This window comes from Tenrec ecaudatus, chromosome 10 (genome assembly GCF_050624435.1).
Source record: "Tenrec ecaudatus isolate mTenEca1 chromosome 10, mTenEca1.hap1, whole genome shotgun sequence".
Lineage (NCBI taxonomy): Eukaryota > Metazoa > Chordata > Mammalia > Afrosoricida > Tenrecidae > Tenrec > Tenrec ecaudatus.
In genome coordinates this window covers 49,298,467-49,325,206 of record NC_134539.1, presented here as the reverse complement: position 1 = coordinate 49,325,206, position 26,740 = coordinate 49,298,467, and the positions used below count along the sequence as shown (strand labels likewise).

General features: G+C 42.1%; 1 protein-coding gene and 1 long non-coding RNA gene across 10 annotated transcripts in view; both read left to right on the top strand.

Annotated features, from left to right (window-relative positions):
* LOC142459106 (uncharacterized) overlaps positions 1-19,252 on the top strand; it is a 49,909-nt gene extending 30,657 nt beyond the window's left edge. For 4 of the 6 annotated variants that reach the window (XR_012786444.1, XR_012786442.1, XR_012786441.1 and 1 more), the window contains exons 5-7: positions 1,511-1,607; positions 15,181-15,325; positions 18,412-19,252. This is a non-coding gene — a long non-coding RNA (uncharacterized LOC142459106). The remainder of the gene's footprint in view (positions 1-1,510; positions 1,608-15,180; positions 15,326-18,411) is intronic. The other 2 variants (XR_012786446.1, XR_012786445.1) reach the window with 2 other exon arrangements.
* Positions 19,253-21,441: 2,189 nt separating this feature from the next.
* PTBP3 (polypyrimidine tract binding protein 3) overlaps positions 21,442-26,740 on the top strand; it is a 78,263-nt gene continuing 72,964 nt past the window's right edge. For 2 of the 4 annotated variants that reach the window (XM_075560323.1, XM_075560322.1), the window contains exon 1: positions 21,442-21,618. Coding sequence is in view for 1 of the 4 variants with exons in the window: in XM_075560320.1 (XP_075416435.1) it covers positions 21,615-21,618 (4 nt within the window). In the remaining 3 variants the exon portion in view is untranslated. The remainder of the gene's footprint in view (positions 21,619-26,740) is intronic. The other 2 variants (XM_075560319.1, XM_075560320.1) reach the window with 2 other exon arrangements.

Here is a 26,740-nt window from a genome sequence, read left to right as displayed (position 1 = left end):
TAGTTTAGTTAGTAACTGTTGAATATTTACTCCAGTATTGAGTGTTTATGCCTTCATTATTCTGATAAATTCAGGAATCCAACCATGAGCAAGCTAATATCACTCTTCAAAGATAACCATCACTTACAGTATGATATCTACAGATGCATTGAAAAGCTATGGGAAAATGGAATGCAAAGATAATGGATTTTTTCCACACGCTTTTTAAAACTCCCTTGTCCTAAAAAAAAATAATAATAAAATAAAATAAAACTCCCTTGTCCTACCCTTGAATATTTCAAAATGTTAACATTCCACAACACGTAGAAGATTTTACATAATGTATTGCTTTGAAGTCTGTTTTTGTTTTACTTAATATATAGATCTGCCCCCTATCGGCTTCTGAGAGTTTTAAATCTTTCTGCGAACAGCCTCCTCTTTCTTTCACGGATTGGCTGGAACCGCTCAACGAGTGGTCACCCCACTACACCATCAGGGCTCCTTCAGAGCCCACTCAGTGGCAGAGGTCTGGTTTTAATGTATGGTACACATTTTCCAAGCTTATACCTGAGTTGATATGAGTTATTTTTGAATAGCTGCAGTTTTCCTTTAGATCAATGCATTGCAAATTAATTTTACCATTCTTATTTGTTATGGGTATTTAACAATATTTGTTCTCTACTGTAAACAGTTTTATAAGGAAAGCCCTTGTACATTGCTCATTGTGATATTATATTACCCTAGTATACCTTCTTAGACGTGAGGCTTTTTATTAAGAGAATATGCACATTTAAATCTAGCAAGGTTCTACTAATTTATACCAAGGATTCTCAACCTTGATTCTTTTGACCTTTTGGGTGGGATGATCCTTTGTGTGTGGGCTACCCTTTTCCTTTTAGTTTGTTTAGCAACATTCTTTGGCTTTACTCAATAGATACTAGATGCCCTTCTTCCAGTTTTGACAACTAAAAATATGACATTGACAAATGTTTTCTGAAAGCAAATCATTCCTAGTGGGGAATTATACACTTACCTCGTCACAGAGGTGATGGAAAAATTGAAATTGTCAATGTCCTAAAAGACAAAGTAAAGTTAAGGAACTCAGCTGATGAAGACTGAGGAGACATGGTAATGAAATGCAAAATGTGATTCTGGATTGGATTCTGTATAGTAAAGTGTGTGTGTGTGTGTGTGTGTGTGTGTGTGTGTGTGTGTGTAGTGGCATAATGGGTTATGTGTTGGACTGCTGCAAGGTCAGCAGTCTGAAAGAACCAGCTACTCCCAGGAGAAAAATGAGGCTTTCCACTCCTATAATTCTGTACAGGCTCAGAAACTCACAGAGGAAGTTTTACCCTGTCTTCTAGGGTCACTGTGAGATGGAATTGGCTCAATGGAGTACACAAAAAACAGTACTAGGCCAATTGACATTGGAATATGGCATGTGGATGAGATAAAATGATTATTTCAATGATAAAATTACTGAATTGAATTTTCATTATGTAAAAGAATATGTATTTTTTTTCATTTGCAGATCACCAAACCTTTCTTCTGAGACACTTTTGAGTGGAGGGATTCAACACGTGGGTCTTTCAGTGGGCAGCTGAATCCAGCTCTCCCCCTGGTTCCAAGTACGCTGTTTCTTTCCTTCAGGCTACCTCTGGCCATCTCTCCAGTTCCAGGAGACAATGTCCCCAGTCCACAACTGCTGCCTTGAATGAGAGCATAGAGCCAAGTGGATGTGTGGATCCTGCCATATTTCTCTCTCTCTCTTTTTACTCTGTTTACTCTTCATTTACTATATCACCATCAAATGAGGATAGGTAGATGTGCAAAAGCTTGCTCTGAGTTGTAGCTATTTAAGAATTACTATGTCCTCCCACAAAAATAAAATGTTTGTACTTAGGTGACAGCTGATAAACCCTTTTCTCTTTTATCAATAGTGCCCTCTTTCTTTTTCTCTTTAAAAATATTTTCTTGTGTTTGCAGATTAGGTTCCCACTTAACAATTTCTATACAAATTGTTCTGGGAAATTAGTTTCATTTTCCCCCAAATCTTGACATTCTCATTATTGTCACTCGGGTAGGTTCCTTCCCAGTAATCTGGTTCCCCTGCCTCATTACCTTCTCATCTTTATTTTAAAATAACTGTTGGCTGTTTGGGCTTCTTCAGATGATTCTTTAAAGTCCTCACGGCTGATATTCTTTGATTTATGTTGTGTTATTTACCTCAAAGGTGGTTTTCAGAAGATAGTTTCCACTCAGGATTTAAAGAGTATCTTAGAGCACTAGCCTCAGGGAGCCTGCTTGTTTCAACTGGTCCAGTTAGTCTGGACCTTTTAAGAATTTGAATTCCATTCTGCATTTTGTCTCCAATTCTGTGAGGCTCCATCGATTTCAGCCATGATCAGAACCATTGTAGCTGGGTGCCATCTCGCTCTTCTGAGCTTGGTCCTGTTTCCTATAGACTGCTAGTCCTCTGAGTCTGTTGTTTCCTTCTTTCTCTTTGGCTCTTGGTGAGTAGAGATTTAGGGATGCATGTTAGATGGGCTCTCACAAACTTTTAAGACCTTAGACACTACTTAATTTACTAGGATGTGGAAAAAAAACTGTATGAACTATATTATGCCAGTTGATTTGTTTGTCTTGAGACTATGGTCTTAAGTCTTCAAACTACAGAACTAATCTCATGAGGTGTTTGGTGATGTCTAAGAAACGTCTGTAATTGTGCCTTCTATCACCACTACTATATGTATTAATATACATGCATGCACACACATATAAGTATATTATGGACACATAAAAATACCTATACACAATATGTGTATATGTATATATGTATGTGTATATATGTATATATATCATATTAAATAAAGGGGGAAGTGCAGAGTGGAGACCCAAGGCCCAAGTGTCGGCCAATGGAGATCCCCTCATAGAGGGGTTTAGGAGAGGAGATGGGTTAATTAGGGTGTGAGGTAGTATCGATGAAGAACACAGCTTTCCCCCAGATCCTGGATGCTTCCTCCCCCCAACTACCATGATCCGAATTCTACCTTGCAGGGCTGGATAGGACAGAGGCTGTACACTGGTACATATGAGGGCTGGAGGCACAGGGAATCCAGGGTGGATGATACCTTCAGGACCAAGGGTGTGAGGGGCGATGCTGGGAGAGTGGAGGGTGAGTGGGTTGGAAAGGGGGAACTGAGTACAAGGATCCACATGTGACCTCTTCCCTGGGAGAGGGACAGCAGAGAAGGGGGGAAGGGAGACTCCGGATAGGGCAAGTTATGACAAAATAACGAGGTATAAATTACCAAGGGCACATGAGGGAGGGGGGAATGGGGAGGGAGGGGGGGAAAAAAAAAAGGACCTGATGCAAGGGGCTTAAGTGGAGAGCAAATGCCTTGAGAATGATTGGGGCAGGGAATGTATGGATGTGCTTTATATAATTGATGTATGTATATGTATGGATTGTGGTAAGAGTTGTTTGAGTCCCTAATAAAATGTAAAAGAAGAAAAGAGAAAAAAATGATTAGGGCAAAGACTGTACAGATGTGCTTTATACAATTGATGTATGTATATGTATGAACTGTGGAAAGAATTGTATCAGCCCCAATAAATTGTTAAAATAAAAAAAATTAAAAAAAATACCTATACACATATAGTGAAATGTTCAAAGACCTGGGGTGAATTCAGAAAGCCAGAAGGAAAGGACACATTAAACATTTTTAAAGCTAAAATAACTGACAAAAATAAATTAAGTCTCAAGTTGTAACACAGAACTATTTTATGAACAAAATATTGATGTTGCATGAAGCACTGAAGGAAGATAGAGGAATATAGACTCACTCTACGCAAGAGAACTGATGAACGTTCAGTTATTTCAGGAGGCATCGAAGGCAGGGAAGGCACTGGTGAAAAGCCAGGCTCTGGGAACTTAGGGATGCTTCCTCAAACCGAGGCGATGCTGGCGGTACTCACTTGTCTATGCCAACACAGTTGGATGATCGCTATCCAATCAACTAACTGGAAGAAATCCATGTTTGTGCCCATTCCAAAGAAAATTGATCCAACAGAAATGGCAAACTAGCAAACAAATCATTAATGTCATGCAACAATAAAATTTGCTGACCTCATTTAAAAATAGTTGCAGCAATATATATACAGGAAATAGAAATTTAGCTGGATTCCAAAGCGGACATGGAACAAGGGTTAGTACTGCTGATGTCAAATGGAGCTTGCCTGAAAACAGAAAATACCAGAAAGATGTTTGCCCATGCTTTATTGACTATGCAAAGGCATGTAACTGGTTGATTAAATCATGTTATGGAAGACATTGTGAAGAAACGAATTCCAGACCATGAAGCATGCTCATGTAGAACACACACTGCATGGTTTAAAATAAGTCCAACATTAAACCATATGTCCGACACCAATCCACAAAGTCCTCCTCCTTCTCACAAAACACACACAATGATACCAACTGCAGGAGGAAAGCCAAATCAGTGAACGTGTAAGCATCTCAGCACTGGCAGGGGTCTCCACACTGGTTCTCCAGCACCCAGGGCTGCATCAGGGTAGGTCCTTGTGGCTTCTCCTTGGGGATGTCTTGCAGGAAGTGAGCCTTGCAAGCTGAAGCAGGGAACTGGCTAAGGCAGCTGCACCCTGGTCCGACCATCATCAGCAAGAGACTTGAGAATTAGAAAGGCAAGGCTCACTGAGCCATTTATCCCTCCGCCCTTCAATTAACCCCACATGTGTTTATTGGCTGGGTAGGCACAATAAACTAACTACCTCAGGGGTGTGGCAGGGTTGTATCCTTTTACTATACTCACTTTAAGTATGCTGAGCAAATCATCTGAAAAGCATGTGGCATTAGACTGGAGAAAGACTAAATAGCAGCCTGCAAGATGCAGTCGACACAATCATACTTGGTGAAAGCAAAAACAGACTTGAAACACATACTTGTGAAGATCAGCGATTACCACCTTCAATATATATTACACCCCAATGGAAAGAAAACAGAAAACTTCGTAATTGGACCAATAAGCACTGTCATGATCAATGGAGAAAATAGTCAAGGATTTCATTTTACTTGAATCCACAAACCCTTGATAATTTATACTTTTTTCACCATGTCTTATACTGACTGCTCTCTCCCTTCACCCACTTTTCTGTTGTCTGTCCCCCTGAGAGGGGGTTATATATATAGATCATTGTGGTACATTCCCCTTCTCTCCCCACACCTCTCCCTCCCCCTCCTGGTATCACTACTCTCATTATTGGTCCTGAGGGGTTTATATGTCCTAGATTCCTTGTGTTGTAAGCTCTTATCTGTACCAGTGTGCATGCTCTGGTCTAGCCAGATTTGTAAGGTAAATTGGGGTCATGATAGTGGGGGGGGAGGAGGAAGAGAAGCATTAAAGAACTAGGGGAAAGTTGGTTGCTTCATTGGTGCTATACTGCACCCTGACTGACTTGTCTCTTCCTTGTGACCCTTCTGTAAGGAGATGTCCAATTATCTACAGATGGGCTCTGGGTTTCCTCTCTGCACTCCCCCTCATTCACATTCATATGATATTTTGTTCTGGGTCTTTGATGCCTGATACCTGATCCCATCAACACCTTATGATAAACACCTTATGATCACACAGGCTGGTGTGCTTCTTCCATGTGGGCTTTGTTGCTTTTCAGCTAGATGGCCGTTTTTTTATCTTCAAGCCTTTAAGACCCCACTATCTCTTTTGATATCCAGGCACCATCAGCTTTCTTCACCACATTTGCTTATGCACCCATTTTGCCTTCAGCGATCTTGTTGGGAAGGTGAGCATCACAGAATGCCAGGTTACTAGAACAAAGTATTCTTTCATTGAGGAACTACTTGAGTAGAGGCCCAATGTCCATCTGCTACCTTAATACTTAACATATAAATATATGTACATAGATCTATTTCCCTATCATTATATATAAATATATATATATATGTACATGCTTATATTTAGACCTCTATAAATGCCCACTTGCCTTCTAGTTCTTTCCTCTATTTCTTTTTACATTCCTCTTGTCCCACTATCATGTTCGGCCTTCATTCAGGTTTTGGTAATTCCTGTGGGTTACATTCCCCTTGATCAAGCCCCACCAGGCATCCTATGCCCTCCTCACCATCGATTTTAGATCACTTGTTGTTCCCTTGTCCATGGGTTGGTTAACACCCCACTTCCTTTTGCCAGCCTCTCCCTCTCCCATGTACCCCTGGAACCGTCAGTCCTGTTGCTTTCTCCTCCAGATTGTTTATCCCACCTATCTTATATAGATAGACATTCAGAGACAATAATAAGCACAAAATAAGAAGAGCAAAACAAAGCAACAAAAGAAAACAAACAAAAAACCCAAGGACGAAAAAAGAAAAGCCTTTAAATAGACCTTTAGGAGTCTTTTCTGGTTGAGTCTGATGGGGTACCACACTCTGGCCCCAAAGTATATTTTTGGTGTTCCCGGGGGACTTCATTGCTTGGTGTTCCCGGGGGACTTCAAACCCTTGTTGCTCTTTTGCATGCCCTCAGCGTTTCACCCCAGTGTGGTGGGGTCAGATTGGGCACAATTCCTGCAGTGTCTCCAGTGTTGTCCCCATAGCACTATGGGTCGTGAGGAGCATTGTGTCTCCTGGTGGGGTCGGCCCTATGGTCCTCTCTGCACTGACTGCTCTGATCAGGGATATTGTCTTTGGGGTTTGGTGGGCCAGGATGTGCTCCACTCTCTCTCCTTCCCCCTTAATTTGCTCCTGTGTTCTCTGATCTGATGTGACCCTCTCCCTGAGCTGTAGCTTCTGTGCTGTCCTCTGAAGTAAATTCTTCTGTGTGTGTGTGTGCGTGCGCGTGTATTCCATGTAGTTGGGATGATTGGGACTGACCCGCAGACCTCTCTATTGGTTCCCTACTTCATGCCGGTATGTTGCATCCAGGTCTTGGTGCACAGGGTTGAAGTCTGGTCCCTCTCTCCCTCTCCTGTCGAGATATAAACAATACCCTCCCCTTGGCTGGGTTAGTGCCCTGCTCCTCCAAGACCTCTGTATATTTAATTTTTATGAGACCTCGGTTATCAAATGTATCTTCTGTTGTTGTTGTTTTATGTTTGATCATCTTTTCTTAAAAAAAAAAAATAGGCCCTATAGTGTTGTACCTGTTTTCTTTCAAGAACTTCATAGTTTTTGCTCTAACATTTAGGTCTTTGATCCATTTTAAATTAGTTTTGTGTATGGTGTGACTTATGGGTCCTGCGTCATTTTTCTGCCAACACCATTTGTTGAAAAGACAAAGTTCTTCCTCATCGAATTGGCATTGACTCCTTTCTGAAAATCAGTTGTCTATAGATGGAAATATTTATATCCAGGTTTTCAATCCTATTCCATTGGTCCGTGTGCCTGGTAATGAACCAGAATGAGGCTGTTGTGATTACTGTAGCTGAATAGCATGTTTTGAGATAAAGGAGTGTGAGGTCACCTACTTTGTTCTTTTTTCTTCAAATTTCTTTGGCTATGTGGGGCCTCTTTCCATTTCATAAGGAGCCCTGGTGGTGTAGCGGTTATGCATGGGGCTGTGACCCACATGGTCAGCAGTTTGAAACCACCAGCAGCATCTCGGGAGAAAGACTGGGCTTTTCATGACCCTCAGCAGTTACTGTCTCAGAGACCCACAGGGCGTTGTTACGAGACAGCACTGACTCCATGGCAGTGAGTTTGGTTGGTCCCATTTGGTATAAAATTGGTGATGCATTTTTCCACTTTGAAGAAGAACGTTGGAACTTTGACTGAGATTACATTGTATGTAAAGATCCATTTGGGTAGTATTGACAACTGACACTGTTAAGTCTTCCAGTTTATTAACATGGAATGCCTTCCATTTATGTAGATCTCTTTTAGTCTTTTTAGAAGTGTTTTGTAGTTTCATTGTATAAATCTTTCACATCCCTGGTTAGATTTACTCCGAGATATTTTATCATATTTGGAGTTGTGTACTAGACCAGAAACAGGAAAAAAGGTGAAGATGGCAGAAATCTTAACACCAAGGAAAGGGGTGAGGGGGCGGAGGAGGGGTGACAAGTTACCCCACATACCCCTCAGCACAAAGGAAGGTGAAGGGCAGATGAGAAACATTTCCTTGAAGAGATCAGAGGTAGTGAAAAAACTGGGTGGAGAAAGTAAGGGTGTTCACACCACACCAAGAGACTCCAGGGTTTAGGGTCTGGAGACCAGGTCACACACAGCCTGAAGTTGGGGGTGTAGGGACACACACAGCTGGGAAGAGGTGGTATACTACAGAGAACCAGCCAGAAAGCCACCCAATGGTCGGAGATTTTTCATTAGCCAAATAAAAGGCTCTACATTCTACCAGGCCTTTTAGTTGTAATGGGCTCAATGGCAATGAGGGTTTTATTTGCTTTTCTTTTTTGGTTTAGGGGCTCTTTGAAGTTCTTTTCCTAAGTATCTCCTTCAATAGACTCAATCTTTCTGTTCAACCTTTTTCTCAGACTTTGGTGAATTTTGCCCCTAGCCTGAGATCTTTCTGGTGAGGTGGACTAGAACCCAGGAGTGGAGAGGTTCGGAACTTTGAGCTGCTTCCCCAGAACAGGACTATTGCAAATGATATTGTTTCTTGATATCCTTTTTGGATTTCTCTCTCTTGGTATAATAATCCCAGTTAATTTTATAAATTAATTAATAGATCCAGAAGCTTTCTTGTGGACTTTTCAGGGTTTTCTATCTATAGAATTATGTTCTCCAAATAAGGATAATTTTACCACTTCTTTACCAATTTGGAGATTCCATATTTTTCTTTCTTACCTTATTGTTCTGGTTAAGCTACCAATCTAATATTGACTAGAGTAATAATTCTTCTCTCTTCCATTCTCCATGGAAAGCCTCTCAACTTCTTTCTTTGAGAATAATGTTGACTGTTGATTTTGTGTATATGCTCTTCATTATGTTGAGAAATTTCCCATCTATTTCTCTTCTGCTGAGAGTTTTTTTAATCAGGTAAGGGTGTTGGATTTTGTCAAAAGTTTCTTGCTGTATTAGTTGTGATGATCAGGGGTTTCTTTTTTAAAATAATTATGTGGTGAATTGCATTGATTGATTCCTTAATATTGAACCACTCTTGCATTCGTGGTGTGAATCCCACACGATCATGAGATCATTTTCTTAATATGTTGTTGTATTCTTACTAGAATTTTATGGAGAAATTTTTGTCTACATTCCTGAGATACATTAGTCTAATGTTCTTTATTTTTTGTGTGTGATGTTTTTATTTGGCTTTGGTATCAGGCTGGTGCTGGCTTAATGGAATGAGCCAGGGGGTATCTCTTTGCTTTAATATTTTGAAGGAGTTTGAGTAGAATTGGTGTTAACTTTCATCTGAATAAAATCCTCCAGTGAAGCCATCTTGTCCTAGGCTTTTTTTTGTTATTGTTGGGAGTTAAAAAAAACCCCAAAACATCTCTAGTCTCTTTTTCTGCTATGGGACTGTTTAGATTTCTATCTCTATTTGTGTTGATTTAAATGATCATCATATCCCTTTATTATTGAACAACAGAAAAGTAATCATTGCTGTTGAGCTGATTCTGAGTCTTAGGAACTTTGGGGATAGAGCAGAACTGCCCCATCAGGTTTCCATGCCTGTAAATCCCAACAGAAGCCGACTCCACAGCTTCTCCTATGGAGCAGCAGCGGGGTTCAAACTTCCAACTTCTCAGTTAATAGCCTAGTGCTTGGCCACTATACCACCAAGTGCTTGGCCACTATATCCTTAGCGATGGTAATAAGTCCAACAAAAACACTGCCTTTTCCAGACTTCCTTGCAACGAGGTGACCATCTGACCAAATTATAGTTTATGAGACTTAAGAGGAGTATATTGAAAAGAACATGTGGGAAAACTTCTTGAAAGAATGTCCTGCCATCTTGTGACCTTAAGAATAAAAGCCATAAATTAACATAGTAAAACAAAGACAGAGACTGGCTCCTTGATAGCATGAAACCATACAGGGCGTAGGGGTTGGAGGGGGTGGGGGGAGGAGGATAACACCTGCTTTCATTTGAATTGTGTTGTAAAATCCTAACCTCTATGCCATTGTTTATTATCTCATTTGGGACCAGGTTGTCTTTGTTATATTGAAAGACAGAATTTGTGAAGTTTCTGCTTGTTATGCCAAAGGGATTTTGAAAAGAAGTGGAGCAAGCAGAGATTGGGTAGGATAGATGCCAAGCACCCTGAGATCTCCAAAGAACTAAGAAACAGAGGCGAAGAGAAAGACCTTTGCTCTAGATCCAACACCGGAGCTGGGGCCCTACCTTTGGACTTCTAGCCTTTGAAATGGCAAGGAAAGGAATTATTATTTGTTAAAGCTAGCCATTTGTGGTGTTTCTGTTGACAGCACTAGATAACTAAGATACCACCACTTCTACACTTCATGTAGTTTTAAGACCCTTGTCTTTATTTTTTAATTACATGGAGCCGAATCTCTTTTTAAAACCGTTTTATTGGGACATAATGCAGACATCAACCATACAGCTCAATCATTCAATCATATCAAGAAGTGTACAGTCATCACCAAAATCAGCTTCAGAACATGTTCTTCCTTCTTGTGCTCTTTGTTACCAGCTCCCCATTACCCTCCAACCCCCCTTGATGTGCCCCCAAGGAACCCAAATCTAATTATTGTCTCCATCCTGGGTTTCCTATACTGAAAAATACAGAAAAATATATAACAGAGAGTGAAGAAGGCTACCAACAATGAAAAAATACAGCAGCGATAAACATCAGTTTGAACAACAAAAAGAAAATATAAAAAACCAGAGCAAGCTCAAAATGAGTCAAAAGGGAGATCAAATGATAAGGTTTTAACCAGGCATTCAAGCCAGATTTTTCATTTCAATCTACTATAATTGTCTCTAATAATTTAATCTAGTATATCGTCTCTGTCTGATAACCAGGCTATTCCCAATCCCTCTATTGTGGTCAGAGGGAAATCACCGGAGACTTATTCTATGTATATTCCTACAAATTACTTTGGGCTTCCACTGTCATGCATAGCCGTCTGCAAGCCAGGATTTCACAATTTAAGCTCTAATACCATTCTCTCTTTGGATTTGGGTAATAATATTTTAAATCCTTGGATCATGCAGGCTGGTGTGCTTCTTCCATGTGGGCTTAGTTGAAGTCTCAGTTAGATGGCTTCTTGATTGAAAACAAACCTTTAAGACCCCAGATACTATTCTTTCTGATAGCCAGCCACCATCTAGTTTTTCACACTTTGCTGTAGCCCCATATCTTCTGTGTTCCCCAGAGGAGTGCTTATCGAGCAGGGCCATGTCGTAAGAACTGAGTCCTCTTAGAGTGGAGCTAGGATTAAGTGGGAGCCCCACATCCATTCCTATTCCTATATCTGTGGTTTATAGATGCCCCTGGCTCACCTTAGAGACATCTTCCCATTTTATGTTAGATAACATTATCCGTGAGGTCTTTCTGTTTATAGTGTCCTTGTGACTCTAACTTTTAAATGATGGGAAAATATTAAAAGAATATAACTTATTGCATGGGTTTCCTCTTTGCTTTGCTCCTTGTCTTTACACCTGCTTTTCTGTTGGAGAGCATCTCCTTTGTTCAAATGACCTTCTTTAAAATCAGTCAACATCTCCACCTAAGAGACTCATTTTCTGGCTCACAGGTCTCTCCTCAGGATCTGGTCTCCTTTTCCAAGCCAAATGTTTTTCTTTTTTTTTTTTTTCTAAGCGCCACCCAGGATGCGCGTACACGCCTGCATGACCCAATGTTTTCCTAAATCGGAATTATTCCATCACTGTAGACGATAGCTTTAGGAATGGGTTCAGGGTAGATGGATGGTCTGAATGGAGAGTCCCCTGGTGATATTGCCACACAGTTCTTCCTGGTGTCCAGGAAGTCACTATGATCTCAAACACACCCACATCTCTCGGAGATAGGAATTGATTCTGAGACAGTACTGTACTCTGAGTATGTGGACTCCGTGCTGAGAGAGAGAAGCATTTGACTCCTCTATCATGGACATAGCTTCCCCCGGGGTCACTAGAAAGATAGGATTTTATTTTGCAGAGGAGTGTCTGTCCTTTTAAAATCTTCCAGTCTTCAGACTATGCCTAGTAGATAGTAAAGGAAAACAGAAAAATTTTTTTAAAGAACTTTAGAAATCGGCTTCAGAACCAGGCCCATAAATGAGCCATCTTTTTCTTAGTGGCTGCTGCTTTGCTACACAAAGAACAGCTTTGGAATTGCCGCTTGTCTTCACTCTAAGCCAAATTAAATTCCTGTAGGTGCCATTCTCCTCCTACCCTCCACAAAATTAAATCCCTGATTAAAGTCCTCTACTCCCACAGCTCCAGAAAAGAGAGACAATATGAAGAATTAGTATCCTCGGACACAAGTAACCCTCCACCCGCGGGGATGGTTGCGGGGTAGGGAGGAGGTTTTCTTTTCTATATGCTTATTACAAAGTTGTCCAGATTAGACATAACCAGTGTCTGTCATGTTTTGTGTTGTTTTAAGTCGACTGACCCCGTGCTTGTTTGCCTGTTCATCAGGGCTGAACATTTGCCTGGAGGCCCGTGGGATCATGTCCAGTGTGGACACTGTTAAAAACCATCTAGGGGAGGGAGTTGTCTGACAACCTAGGGACTTTCTACTGACCTTGTAGACTGTGATCTATTTGCACAATGCTATTATTTCAACAAAGGGCAGCTAAGGAGAAATCAAATAGATATGCTCTAATCAGTCTACTTTACTCCGTGTTAAGCAAGTATGTCAGAAAATTTAGAGGGGAGGTTAGTAGCCAGTGTAACGAGATTTTCGAGTTACAAAATAAAATTTCTGTCTTTTATTAGTGATGTTGTCTTAGAGGCCTAATTGCATTCTGGAAGTGAGAAGAAGCAGAAGTAAATGAGTTAACCACGACTTGTAAGCAGATCTGTAATTGTTGACCAAAATAAACTGAATAGTGTACATAAGCACTGGCTATACCATCAAATTATTATGCATGACTAGACTTCCTGGAATTCTCAACGAACATATCCAACACCTAGATCTCAGTTTCCAGTAACATACTTCAGCCAAAGGAACCAGAGCTCTTTGGGAGAAAGGTTGATTGGAGGACTAGGGAAGGAACCCTACAAGAGGAACCTAAAGGATCTCATAATGCCAGAAAGTACAGAAGTCCTCAGACACAGAAAGACAAAACCTGTCACCCAGATTTCATAACATCACAAAGGACGTAGGAACCAGCGGAGAGAGGTCCTAATGGCCAAAGCTAAAACAATGTTAGCAACAAAATTAAGTAGGATTGGCTTACAACCCAAAGTATAAAATAGGTCCATACCAATATAAATAACAATTGACTATATAAATAAATAAAATTGGGAAAAGAAAATTCGATACAGAAGAATTCTAAATATCTTCAATAGATACTACCCTCTCAATGAGGGTAGTAACTCCGCACTCTAGCTACACAGTGACTTCCGTTTAAATAGTAGAATATGGAACAGGACAAAAAGAGTAACTTTACATTGAAGAATACTACTTTACCGGTTGGTCAAGGTCAGCATCAACAGTGATATGTAATGTTGATAATATATCTCATATTCTTGACATGATTTCATGAAAATGGTAGTTCACTTCCTGTGAACGCAGTACCCCGGGTTCAACTTGGAAAAAAAATCCTAATAATCCCAAATTGAAGAACGTTGTACAAATTTCCTCATCAATACTCTAAAACTTTCAAGGTCATGGAAAGTAAGAAAAGTCTAAGAAAGTGTCCCAGCCAAGTGCAGCCTAAGGAGGCATGACAACTAAATGTAATGTGATCCTTAAACAGAACAATATTAAGTGAAAACTAAAGAAATCAGAAGAAAGTATTATTTAGATTGAAACACGAATAAAGGACTTTAGTCAGTATATCAACATTGCTTCATTACTTGTGAGAAATGTATTATATTAGTGTAAATCTTATAATAGGGTAAAATGGAATTACTTGCTATGGCTTTTCTATGCATAGTTTTTGTAACTTTCACCATAGCAATAAGGTGTAGAGGACTCTCAGGTGGGGATTCGGTAGTTTTACCTTTCTGCTAGGAGAGCCACTGCAGAAGCAGAAATAAAATGAGGAAACCCACAGCCATTAAGAAGAACAAACAGCAGAGTTTGTACAAGATCCCTGCCTGATGTAGCAGACAGGCTGCAGTACAGCGACCACGAGGCAGGGCAGGGGAACTGCCCCGAGACTATGAAACAGAGCAGAGGAGCCACACAAAACCGTGAGGCAGAGTGGCAGGCTACTTAGCCTACAGAATGAGTAGACCTCTGTGCCTTTGGGCAGAAAGTTGGCTTTCAGAGTGGAGCGTCCTTGGGGCATTTATTAGAGATAAGAGAACTTTGCCAAGCTCACCTTAGCAAGGCAGGGGACAAGAGACCATATGGCTGGAGAGAACTGTGGCTGCTGGCATGGCTCTGGCATGGCTGACGAGAGCTGCTAAAGACAAATGGACTATATCTTTAATAATTTCCGATTTTGACTTGTGACCCAGTTTCCCTAATAAGCCCTCATAGTTGTGAGTACTGTGTATGAATTCTGCATGGCCATTGCAATGACTTATCCAACCAAGCGGTGAAATACAGTGTTGTGGGTGGGGCTCTTGGAAAGTGGAAGCATGTCTGATTTGTGCCCCGAAGACTCATTCTTGGGAAGATATGGAATTGGATCCTTCTTCCCCCTTGTATAGCCATAGGTCTATGGGTTTTGTGTCAACTTGGTTGGACCAGGATACTCATTGGTTTGGCAGTTAAGGCCTAATTATCCTCAGCGATGTAGCCTAGCACAATGTAATCAAGTCTATAATAGGATCTGCAGTGAGCAGCCAATCAGTTATCAGATTAGGGTGGAACACAAGGATTTTGGGGGGTGGGCGGGGGCAGGGTATGTGGCCTACTTCCTATATAAATAAAAACTATGGAAAAGTTTTCTTGCTTGTTGCTGGGTCTGGATCCTGCATTTGATTCAATGACCTCTGGTTGTTTGAACATGAGCCAATGGCTTGCCATATTGCTTGCCATTCCTGTAAGCTATCAGTGGCTTGCCATCTGACATGCCATCTAGCGTACTAGCCTTGGATTTATCCTGCTCTGCAGCTACTGGTCTGTGGCATTGCTGTTGATCTTGGCTTCAACAACCCTTAAAGCTACCTATGCCAGGAGAGGCCTCCAGCTTGACATCTGATGCACAGATTTGGAACCTACCTGGACTTGGACTGGAATTGCCCACTTCTACAACCATGTGAGCCATTTTCTTGATTACATTAATTCCTATCTCTCTATTTCATTGATGTTGCTTTTCAGGACAACTCAGTCCAAGACAAGGTCAGATATAGCCTTCCCACCATTTCCTCATATGGGAAAACTGAATGTGTGATAAGCAGGAAGAGTGTTGCATTGTAGGGATTGAATCAGTGTCATAAATCAAAATGTTATGTGCATTGTTGGATGGAAAAACCAATATTTTCCCCTAGAATTTCACCCATTTCACTAGAAAATGTTTTGCTGTTATGTTTAAATGTATATTTTAAAACATAGATAAGACGATAGTATTGGTGATTCAGTAGTGGAACTCCCACCTTCCTTGCTGGAGACCTGAGTTTGATTCCAGCCCATGAACCTTAGGTATAGCCACTCCCAGGCTGTCAATGGTGAGCTGCATGTTGCTATGCTGCTGAACAGGTTTCAGTAACACTTCCAGATTAAAATGAAAGGTCCCCATGAGTCAGGGCCCACTTGATGGCAAATATGATCAACAACAAGAAGCACGAGGTGAAAGAAACCTGGCAGAATTAATGCAAGACAATAAGGAGAAAAACAATATTAAATAATTTAAAATATATTGAAAATAGCAAGAATCAAACTAATAACTTTAGAAATCTGGGTTATGGTTAGAGAGGATAGATTTAAGAAAATCATCAGAAATATTAAGGGAAAAAGGCAAAGAAAAATATTAAAGAAAAAGAATGGGAAAGGGCAGAGCAGAGAAACAATAAATAACTAGTAGTTGGTAATGCTGAGGAAGAAAACAACAACTTTAACAGAAATACAAATTTAATGCAATAAGGAATTCTAACACAACAAAGATTGTTTTTACAAAGGGATGAGTTTTACTCATTCAATACAATACTAACTGCCTATTGTGGTCTAAGCATTGTTCTAGTTGCTAAGACTATATCAGCAAAATAAAATGTATAACTAGACCTGCTATAGTTAATAAAGTCAAAAGTCAAGGCTTTCTACGCCCACCAAAGGTTAAGTCTTAGAATCCCACAGGGTGGTTCTACCCAGCCCCACAGGGTTGCTATGAATGGTTTTTGGTTTTACAGTCAATTAAACATGACCTTTTAGCCATAAGTCCTAATACTATACAATCCTGGACTTGATATGTCTGTAGCTGTAGTTCCATTTTGGAGGGCATTCTTTACTAAAAGACAGGAATAGGATGGAATTACGACCTGACTTTAGTTGAGGGTGTGAAATAGGCCACATTCTGTTTCCTTGATGACGTCTTTAAGATTCTACCTTAGAAGTTTTCATGAACCAGGTCACATTTTTGGTTTTTCATGGCTATCCAATTGGGCTGCCATACAATTGCATAATTCCATCGCCTAACCTGGAAAGCCAGACCTTTATCTTCATGATTGAGCTTTGATCAGAAGCAAGAAGACCCACTGTAGCTGGTGGACATTTTTGGCTTCCGGCTGTGGACCTTGTATTTGACTCGCCTCCCTCTCAGTGTTGGACTGAATCCTCCCACCAACATGTGAGACATTCCTCAAAGTTTCATGAGTGTCTATGGACTGTTGCGGTGCATTGCAGAACCCAGGGACGTGAAGGAAGATCTTCAAGGAGGAGTAAGGGGAAATGGAGCCAAAGAGCATCCTGGAGGAGTTGGGCATTTCAGACATCCTTATTCTCCAAATCCTTGGGTCTAATCTGGTATTAATTATTGTAAAAGAGATTACTACCACAATCCCTACCTTCTATGAAGTTTATATTTTAGGGGAGTGATGAACAATTTTTAAAACTTGCATTAGAATAAGGGGGACAATAAAGCATAAAGGAGACTGGGCAGTGGTGGGAGGACATGCCCCCCTTCGTGCTAGCTCCTGACTACCACCACTTTGTTCTACATTAGCTAATCTAGTCATTTTGCAGAGATCATGTACATGGAATCATAAAGTCCACACCTTTTGGAACTGGCTTTTTTCCTTCCATCCACTGCACATAATTTCAGAGGTTTCTACTTTAGGGAACACATGTTAGTGAATTTGTCAGGGGATAAAATGATGTTAACATTTTCACTATCTCAGCTTTACCTTATGGTTTGTAGTATTTATGAGTATATTAACATCTTTGTATTATTTTATATACGAGGCATTAGCTATAATACATAAGGTGAAAATGTAATAACGGTTAAATGTTAACTAACCACTACATGCTAGACTTTTTATTGGGGGCTCGTACAATTCTTATCACAATTCATACATCCATCCATTGTGTCGAGCACATTTGTGCATTTGTTGACATCATCATTCTTAAAACATTTGCTTTCTACTTGAGCCCTTGATATCAGCTCCTCCTTTTCCTCCCTCCCTCTAGGCTCCCCTTCCCCCTTCCCTCATGAACCCTTGATAATTTATAAATTATTATTTTGTCATATCTTTTTAAAAATCATTTTATTAGGGGATCATCCAACTCCTATCACAATCCATACTTATATCAATTGTGTAAAGCACATTTGTACATTCATTGCCCTCATCATTCTCAAAATATTTGCTCTCCACTTAAGCCCCTGGCATCAGGTCTTCATTTTTCCCCTCCCTCCCTGCTCCCCCCTCCTTTAATAATTTATAAATTATTATTTTGTCATATCTTGCCCTGCTCGACATCTCCTTTCACCCACTTTTCTGTTGTCCGTCCCCCAGCGAGGAGGTCACATGTAGATCCTTGTAATAGGTTCCCCCTTTCCAACCCACCCTCTCTCCACTATTTTGTCATATCTTACACTGTCCGACGTCTCCCTTCACCCACTTTTCTGTTGTCCATCCCCCAGGAAGGAGGTTATATGTAGATCCTTGTAATTGATTCCTCTTTTCCACCCCACCTTCCTTCCACCCTCTGGTATCGCCACTTTCACCATTTGTGCGGAAAGGATCAATGCTAGACTCAAAATCAAGTGTTCAAAGGTTACATTTTGTGAGATGTTAATGACAGTGAGGGAGGGGTTGCATCTTTTAGTAAATAAACAGAACAAAGATATACGAAGATAAAGTATTTGAAAAATAGGCTGAATTATTTCTAACTGTCCTCCTTGAACTATAGGGCAAGAAGTAAACAGAGGTATTGCTCCTGGGTTCCCCAGCAAGAAGCTACAGTACACAGAACATGAAACTCCCATGCCGAGGCAGGAGATGGCGGATAATTTCAGAAACTCAGAGACTTCTGCTGAGATCACAGAAGGCCGTGCCTCTTCCAGGCCATGCGGACTAAGGCAAGAGCTCTGACAACTCAAACTCACGGCCATCGAGTTGTTTCCATCTCACAGTCTCCAGGACCGGGTAGAACTGCTCCTGTGGGTTCCTGGGAGGCAACTCTTTATGGGAGTAGAACCCCTCGTGTTTCTCCTGCACAGCGGCTGATGGTTTCAAACTGCTAACTTTGAGGTCAGTAGCTCAACGTGCAACCCACTCTGCCATGGTCCAAGAAGAGCTAACTTCCATTCTATGCATTGTTTTTTTAATGAAAAGGACTCAAATCCCTGAGAAATCCTTTGAATTGAGGACTAAGGGGTAGGGGAAAGAAACAATTTTACTGTGTTTTCTGTTGTGAACTGTTTCCTTATATCTGAGTTTCTGCTGAAATGTTCATAAAGCTTAGGAAATACCAGGCTGTTTTGTTAATGCCAGGTGTACTATCTTTGCATTGTAGGGTTTTTATAATTAGTAGTAATATAGCTTGGGTTTCAGAGTTTGTTTTACTATTAAAATTTGCTAGCTGTCTTTAAGGGATAAGGCTAAAAGAAAGACATAGCTTTTCTTTAAAAAATAAAATACAATAAAGCCAGTGCAAATGGAAACAGCTTGTTTTGGAAGTCATTTTGACAATATTTATTATATTTGAAAATGATCATATACTTTGTCCCACATTTCTACTACTTGGAATCTGTTCCTCAGACATGGTCTTATATGTGCAAAGATGTTCATAACGATGTTCTTGGCAACAGTGTTAGTTATATTGAAAATAGAAAGAACATATATTTCTACTACTTTGGAAATAGTTTCATACATTCTGGCATGTGAAACGATAATGCGGAAGCTCTGCTGGCATGGTCGCGTAAGCCTTGGACTGTTTACCTGCGAAGTATTGAGTTCAAACTCACCAGCCACTTCGATGGAGAAAGAGGAGGCTGTCTGTTCCTATAAAGATGTACTGCTTCAGAAACTCTCTATAGGGCTACTTTCAGCCAGAACCCACTTCCTGCCATCAGTTTTTTGTAGTCTCAAAAGAATTAAGAAGATGAAAAGTATTGGCATAAAAAAAAGTCTCTAGAACTTTCAAGTAGGAGAGGCAAGTATAAAGGTCAGTCTAGAAGCATGCACATACATCCTTACAGTGGTTATTATGGACGGGCGATTTAGAACGAAAATATACACTCTTTTAATAGTTTAGGTTTACATTTCCTGAAATTAGTATATATCCTTGTTATTTGTGTAGCTAAAAAGAATTAAGGAAAGGTTATCAACAGTATACCCCAAAGACAATAATAATATGACTGTATCAGCAGCTTCTTAGTGATATTTTTAATACTCACCTGGCAATGTAGGGTGGAAATACTTAAAAACCGCTACTTAATAGTTGGACTTAACACACAAAACAAAATGTATCCGAGGTCAGAGATTTTAAAAATGACATCACTGAACTACTTGCTATTTGAAAATTGTTTTCTACCAAAAAGATGGAATAAACTGAAGGTTGGAAGCGCTAATTTTTGCGTGGAGGGCTTGGCTTATAGTAGACAATAAACAGCAACTGCATGACGGGGTGAATTCACACTTTTAAGTCTCTTTATGCGCCCAACTTACTGAGGTTCCTATTTGCTCTTCAAATGGGGATCCAAGGTGAAAAGCCCTCTTCCTTCTACTATGGTTAAAAATGTGGCCAAGGACCGGGTTTAGCGGCTCGCATTTTTAAAAAGCTACGAATTGAAAATCATTCCTTTTCAGAATTACACAGCCTATGAAAGGGTAAGACCAAGAGCGTTGTTGCAAATAATACTTTTTTGCTCAGAGGCTAACTGAAAGGTTGGTGGTTCGAATCCCTCCACAACCTTGGGAGCAAGGCCTGGGGGATGGGCTCCAGCGAAGACGATGGGTTTTAAGCCCTAGGGCAGGTCCACTCGGTCACGTGGTGTTGGTATGCGTGAAAAAACTCGACGGCACCCAACAGAGGGAAAGGATCTAGTGGGAAATGATTCCTGGCTAGGAAACTCTGAACAGAGCATCTTGGGGGAGAAAATATAAAAGGGGGTGTGTGTATTGGGAAGGGCAATCACTTCCCACCGAGGTGTTATCACAGGGGAAGAACGAAAATTCTGGAAGAGTGTCCACTGCGTACGTGTGCAGTGCGCATTTCCACGTACACTCAATCCCGAGCCGTCGGATGGAAACGCCCTCAGAGACCCAAACTTAATCGGTCTCAAGTCGCACTTCATGCATCTTCCCAGTCGCGCTGGTCCCAGGGGTCGCCTTCCAGCGCTGGCAGGCGACGGCGCGGACCTCGCAAAGCTGGGGTTCCATCTCGCCGGCCCCGAGCGCGGGCTTCCCCGGGCGGCGGGGCCCCGGGCTCCGAAGGCCGTTGCGAGCGCCCGGCCGGCAGGCGGCGCGCCTGAGTCCGTCGCGCTTCCGCCACGCTCCAACCCCAGGCCATTCCCGCGCGGCTCAGCGTCCTCGTGAACCGCCCCCTGAGCTCTGAGTCTGGTCCGCGAGACTTTTCCCAGCCGTAGAAAGAAAGGTTCAAGTCGGCCGACCAGCTCGGCCAAGGCGGAAGCCCCGCCGAGACCGCCGGAGGGCCAGGCGGGGCCGCGCAGCGGACAGCACAAGGCGCGCGCTCCCGCGCACGCAGGCGGGCGGCCCGGGGTCAGGGGGGAGGGCGGGCGGGGAGGCGGAGTCTCAGGGCGAGGGCGGAAGAGGGCGCCCTGGAGCCGAGCTTGCGGTCTGTTGGGGGCGGGGCGACGGGTGGGCGCCAGCCTAGGGGCGGCCCCGAGGGAGGGCGTCGACGCTCCCGGGGCGGGGCTAGGCGCGGCGGGGACGCGCTCGCGGGGTGGGGAAGGCGGGGGCGCGGCGGCGGCGGGAGCGTGCCCGGTCCCCGCCCCTGTTTCCCACTCTGGTTCCACCTCGGACCGGCTGGGGCTCGCAAGAAGCGCCGCGCGCCGGTCCCCGGAGCCGCCCGGCCGCCCCCGCCTCCTCCCTGCGCTCTCGGCGAGCTCGTCCGTCCCCGCACCGCGCGCTCCTCCGTCTGGGCCATGGATGGGTAAGTGCGAGGTGTCGTGGCGCTCGCGCCCCGCCGAGCGAGCTCGCCCTGCTTCCTCACGGCTCTCGGCGGAACGGCGCCCAGGCCGGGGAGCCGGGCGGGGCGCCGGCGTCCGCGGAGCCGCCCGGCCGAGCCCGACGGCGGGGCTTCCGGGCGCTCGCGGGGGCGCCCCGAGTCGCGGAGAGCTGCCCGTCGGCCCTCGGCCCGACGGCCGCCCCGCTTTCACTCGCCCGGCCCACGCCGGGAAGCGAAGAGAGCCCGCTTCGCGTGCCGGGGGCCGCCCTCCCGCCGCGAGCCGCCGGAGCCCGGCCTGCCGGCACTTCCTTTCAGAAAATGGTGCGCGGCGCCGGGGGCGGGCGGGCGGGCGTCCCCGCTCGCGGAGTCGCTGTTTACCGGTGAGGTGTCGAGGGCGGCGGAGCTTCCCCTGGCGGGGAGGCGGGCGGCCGCGTCCGCGCCCGTCTGGGCGGCGCCCTCGTCCCGGAGCCCGGGCCCCGCGCGGGATCTCGGAACTGCCAAGGGACGGCGGCCCGCGGCCCCCGGCTGGTGCGCGAGGCCGGGCTGGGGTGGTGACCCGGGGCGCTGCCCGCCGTCCACTCGGCCCCTAGGAAACTTGGCGAGTCCCCGGCCGTGTGTGCAAGGTAGCAAATGCAGTCTTTCCGAGGACTTTTTCCAGGCGATCGAATTCAGAGCGGGGGGTGGGGAAACAAGCATTCGAAGCGACCTGCTCGATCGCCTCCCTCCAAAATGTGTGTGTGTGTGTGTGTGTGTGTGTGTGTGTGTGTGTGTGTCGCGCTCTGCGGTCACTGGCCTAACTATTTCAACGAAGACCTAGTGGGTAGATACTTTAATCAAAGAAGCAGCTCCATTATGAGTTCGGGATTCATGGAAGGTTGCAGGAGATGCACATCAAGATGAAAAACAAAAACAACTCTCCAGCTTTCTGGGAGACTGTAAATCCACTTTTTTTTTCCACGCTGCATTTCGGGTTTTGTGTTGCCTGCTGCCTACTCGCTTGACGACAGATTCTCCGTGGCGTCTCCGCTGTGGACCCGAGGGGGCTTGCTCGTGCTGCCCGGTAGTTGATGAGGCTCGGGCTGCGGAAAGCGTCGACACCTTCCGTCGCTTTTACACTCACCGCGTTTCGTTTCTCTTGGCGTCGCCGGGTTACGTAAGTCTGTATAATACATTGGATTCCCTCCTTTGCGTACAGGTTGCGCTCCCGCAGACGTCAGGCCAAATACAGCTGTAGATGTTTATTGGGATGCTGTTCTTGGAAGCATTTTTGTCGATTTTGAGCTACTTGTATTGTTTAATTGAAGCTTCCCCAAGAGCTTTGTTGAAAACTCATTTTACCTTAGCCAATGACACTTTATCTTGTGTGCAAACTTCTGCTGTTTTCTTTGTGAAGTGATGCCCCTAGTGACTTGTCGTTACTTGGGTTGATTTGAGATCAGGAAGCAGTCTAGCTTTTTGTGTTAGAAAGTTGGTTAAAAAAAAACAAAAACCCTCCTGTTAGGCACTTTCGCTGTTGCTTTTGGACCCTGGCAAATTTAGTCATTTTGCAAGTGTTGAAAAAGTGAGCCTCTTCCCCCCATTAGCAATGTTACAGCTACGAGTGAGCTGATTGGTTTAAAATATGTGGGCAATGATACAGACATTGGAAGTTCAAGTAGTAACATGATTTGCACTTTGCATCAGGACCTATAACTAGTTATTGCACAATTTTATTATTTATGCAAAAAGAATACCAGAGGTATTTACACATTTAAGTTTTAGAGAAATGAACTAAGGTTCAGAAATCTACAAGAAAAACAAACCAACCAACCTACTGATGATTGCCCCAATTAAATTTACATAGTCGAAACATATATTTGTTTTTCTAGAATGATGACCTAGGTTATTAATATCATGTAGAATTTCATTGACTTTTTTTAAGGAAGTATGCATACAAACTATTAATTGAAGACAGTTTCCTCGGTGTTAAACTGATTTTTGTCTGGCGTAACTGTACAAGAGTTTTTACATCCTGGTGTGAAAAAGGGTGAGGAAGCCTGGGTGCTTTAAGGTTATGTTTGGGGTTAGTGGCTTAAGGGTTGGGTTGCTGACCACAACAAGGTCAGCAGTTCGAAACCACCGTGGCTCCTCAGGGACCGAGGCTTTCTACTCGGAAACCCGCAGGGCCGTTTTACTCTGCCCTGTATAGGGTTGCTAAGAGTCGGTGGAATCCACTGAGCAGCGGTATCGAGAAAGGAGTGTGATTTTTTGAACGCTGAAGTTTTGTCTTTAGTTAACTAGTTAAATTTATTTTCCTACCAGCTGAACAAGGTTTTTTCCTTGATAAATAAAAAGCATTTTTACTGTTGTTCCTTAAGGTGTGTGTGTGTGTGTGTGTGTGTGAGAGAGAGAGTGAGATAAGCTCATTTCTCCCAAAAGATACTTTACATTGAGTTTTAACTTGGCAGAATTTTTTTTTAACTTCTTCCACGGAAAATTTTCATGTCTGAAATTGGATGTTTTTATTTGTTTTGTCTTCACTGTATTTTGGGGTGGTCAGTGCAAGCTTGAATGATTCCTTTTATTTCTATAAAATCCAAACTCTGGCTTTAAAAAAAAAATTAAACTTCAGACCCTGCTAATTCAGACTAGTGACTTGAAAGCTAGCCCTTTTATATGATTTGGATTTGTTAATAAGAGGTCAGTGGATTTACTTCCTCACATTTAAGCACAACTTAAAAATTTTCCCCCTCTATTAATAAGAATTTGACTCATTGCTTGTTTCTTACATTGCTGCTAAGACTGCTTTTATACTCGGCACCTATCAGCCGTCCCCTCATTTTTCTTTCATATTTCACAACTCATCACATTTTTCTATTTTGTTAGTGAGATGCTTTTTCTTTTGTCTTTGATCTTAAAGCCTCTGTCTTTACAAAACTTGTTCTCTAACTTTGTTTTCCATTTTCTCTTCTTACTTTTTCCATATAGTGTTGTTACAGATCTTAATAGCAGTTGTTTAAAGGTAGGAATCGTTTACTCTCCTTTAATAGCTCAGTTTTTGGGATTTTTTTCCCCAGGCGTGAAACTATTTCACCTATTCATAAAATTGCTCATTTTACTGTGTTTAAAATTTAGCTCCAAAATAAGTAGATCTGTAGCTAATTTTGGATTTTCCAAAGAGTAGCTACAGTGTCGTGTTTATTTAAAATTGTGAGTAATAAAAGGGTTAGCCCTAAGTTTTACTTGAATTATCAGCATTTTTATTTTGCTCTGTTTTAGCAGTTAAACTCAACCTCAGCTCTGCTTTTTTCCTTTATCCTGTCCTTTCTTGTATTCTCTCTCATGGATGTGCTTATGAGTGATAAAAATAACAATAAAGCTTCAAAAAAAAAGCTTCAAGTCCTGTGACTGAGTTTACTTTACATGTATTTTCAGTAATCATTATGACGGTCCTGCAAAGATAGTATTAATAGCCCTTTTTTAGAAATTAAAAACTGTGCTTAGAAAGTTAATGTCCCTGGGAGTGTGCAGTACAGTTCAAACCCATGTCTTTCTGGTTCTAAAGCCTGACTTTTTCTTCCATCCTTCCCTCCCTTCCTCCCTCCCTTCCTTTTTTTTCCCCCCCATTACATCTAGCTGCCAGCAATGAGGGTTCTTTCTGAAAGGTGAGCAGCAAGAGTTGGATAATTTATATATCATAATAATATTTCTTTTACATTAAACATCATTTCCGTTTTAAGTGTAAATCAGCAATACTTATCAGAATGGGGTTTTCTTTCTTTTTTTTCAGAATGAGGTTTTTAAAATAAAATTTTGCTTAAGGTTTCCCTTAGCAATTTGATCGTTGAGATAGAAGAGTTGAAAGTCAAGCTCTAAGGTGACTTATAGTTCAGATTCAGATGACTGTACTGTGAATGAATAACGCATCTTACATATTCATATGGTATATATTTTAAATATCGTAGGCTGACTTATGTATAGTTGTTCCACTGCTTTCTGTTCTTCCATTGCTTTCTGTATTGTCCTCTTGTTAGCAATTTCAGCACTTCATTTACACTCTTTGGACTGGGTGTTGCTCCTGTGAGGAGTCATAAAAAGGTTTGTGGGAAAACTCCATTATCTTTTTACCCCATTTGCCCACATACTTTTTGAAGCCCTCTTGGTGTTTCTTAAATGTCCTAAAAACAAGCAAATCACAATTGAGATTAACAATCGGATTCTAAAATTAACATATTGGTTACTTAACCACTAATACTGTCTTTTGGAGTTGGGTAGAGTTGATTTGCTTTTGCAAGTTTTGATCTTATTTATGTGTAGAAAGTAATCGCAAAAGTCTCTCTTGGTGGAACTCAAAAGAATTTTTTTGGTAGAAATTAATGTCACTTTCTTATTTGAGAATGTTAACTCAGATTCATAGAAAAAGTGAAGCCTCATAGATAAGACCCAGTTGGGGTCTGGGTATGAATTGGTGGGAGGAAGAAGATAGGTAAAGTGAATGTTGTTTCGGTCTTACCGGAAATGTAATTTCTGATTCTAGAGTTTTATGTGGCAACAATGAATACATAGAGATATTTAAAATAATTTGTTGTTTTAGAGTTGAGGAATGCTGTCCCAGGACTGTCATGCTGTTCTAATGTGGGAAGTAGAGGTTATGAACAAGTAACTGTTAAAGATAGGGACCATCTCTCAATGAAGGAATTTGGATTTTGTTTACATGTTTTGCAGCAAAAACACTTAGAAAACAAAGTTGAGGTCTTAAAAGAAAAAGAACTGATTAGTTGACTGATTAGTTGAATCTGTATTTTAAAAAGTAAATTCCGGAAATGTGGTTTTAAAATATTACTTGGAGACTTTTAAATAGAAATTTTCTACTTTCTTAGTTGTAGACAGAGAAGTTTGCTTGCCAACTAATAAGGTCAATAGGGCTGGCCACTCATATTTTGTCTAAGTTGGGTGAAGGGTGAGAACCAAATTTAGTTATGTAAGTCCTTTAAAAAAACAATGAGAAATAGTTGGGGCCTTTAATTTTGAATATTTGTAATGTGGCATCAGCTATATAAATGTGTGTAATATTGGGCATTTTTTTCTAGTTTCTTTTTTTAAACAATTTATTGGGGCTCATACAATT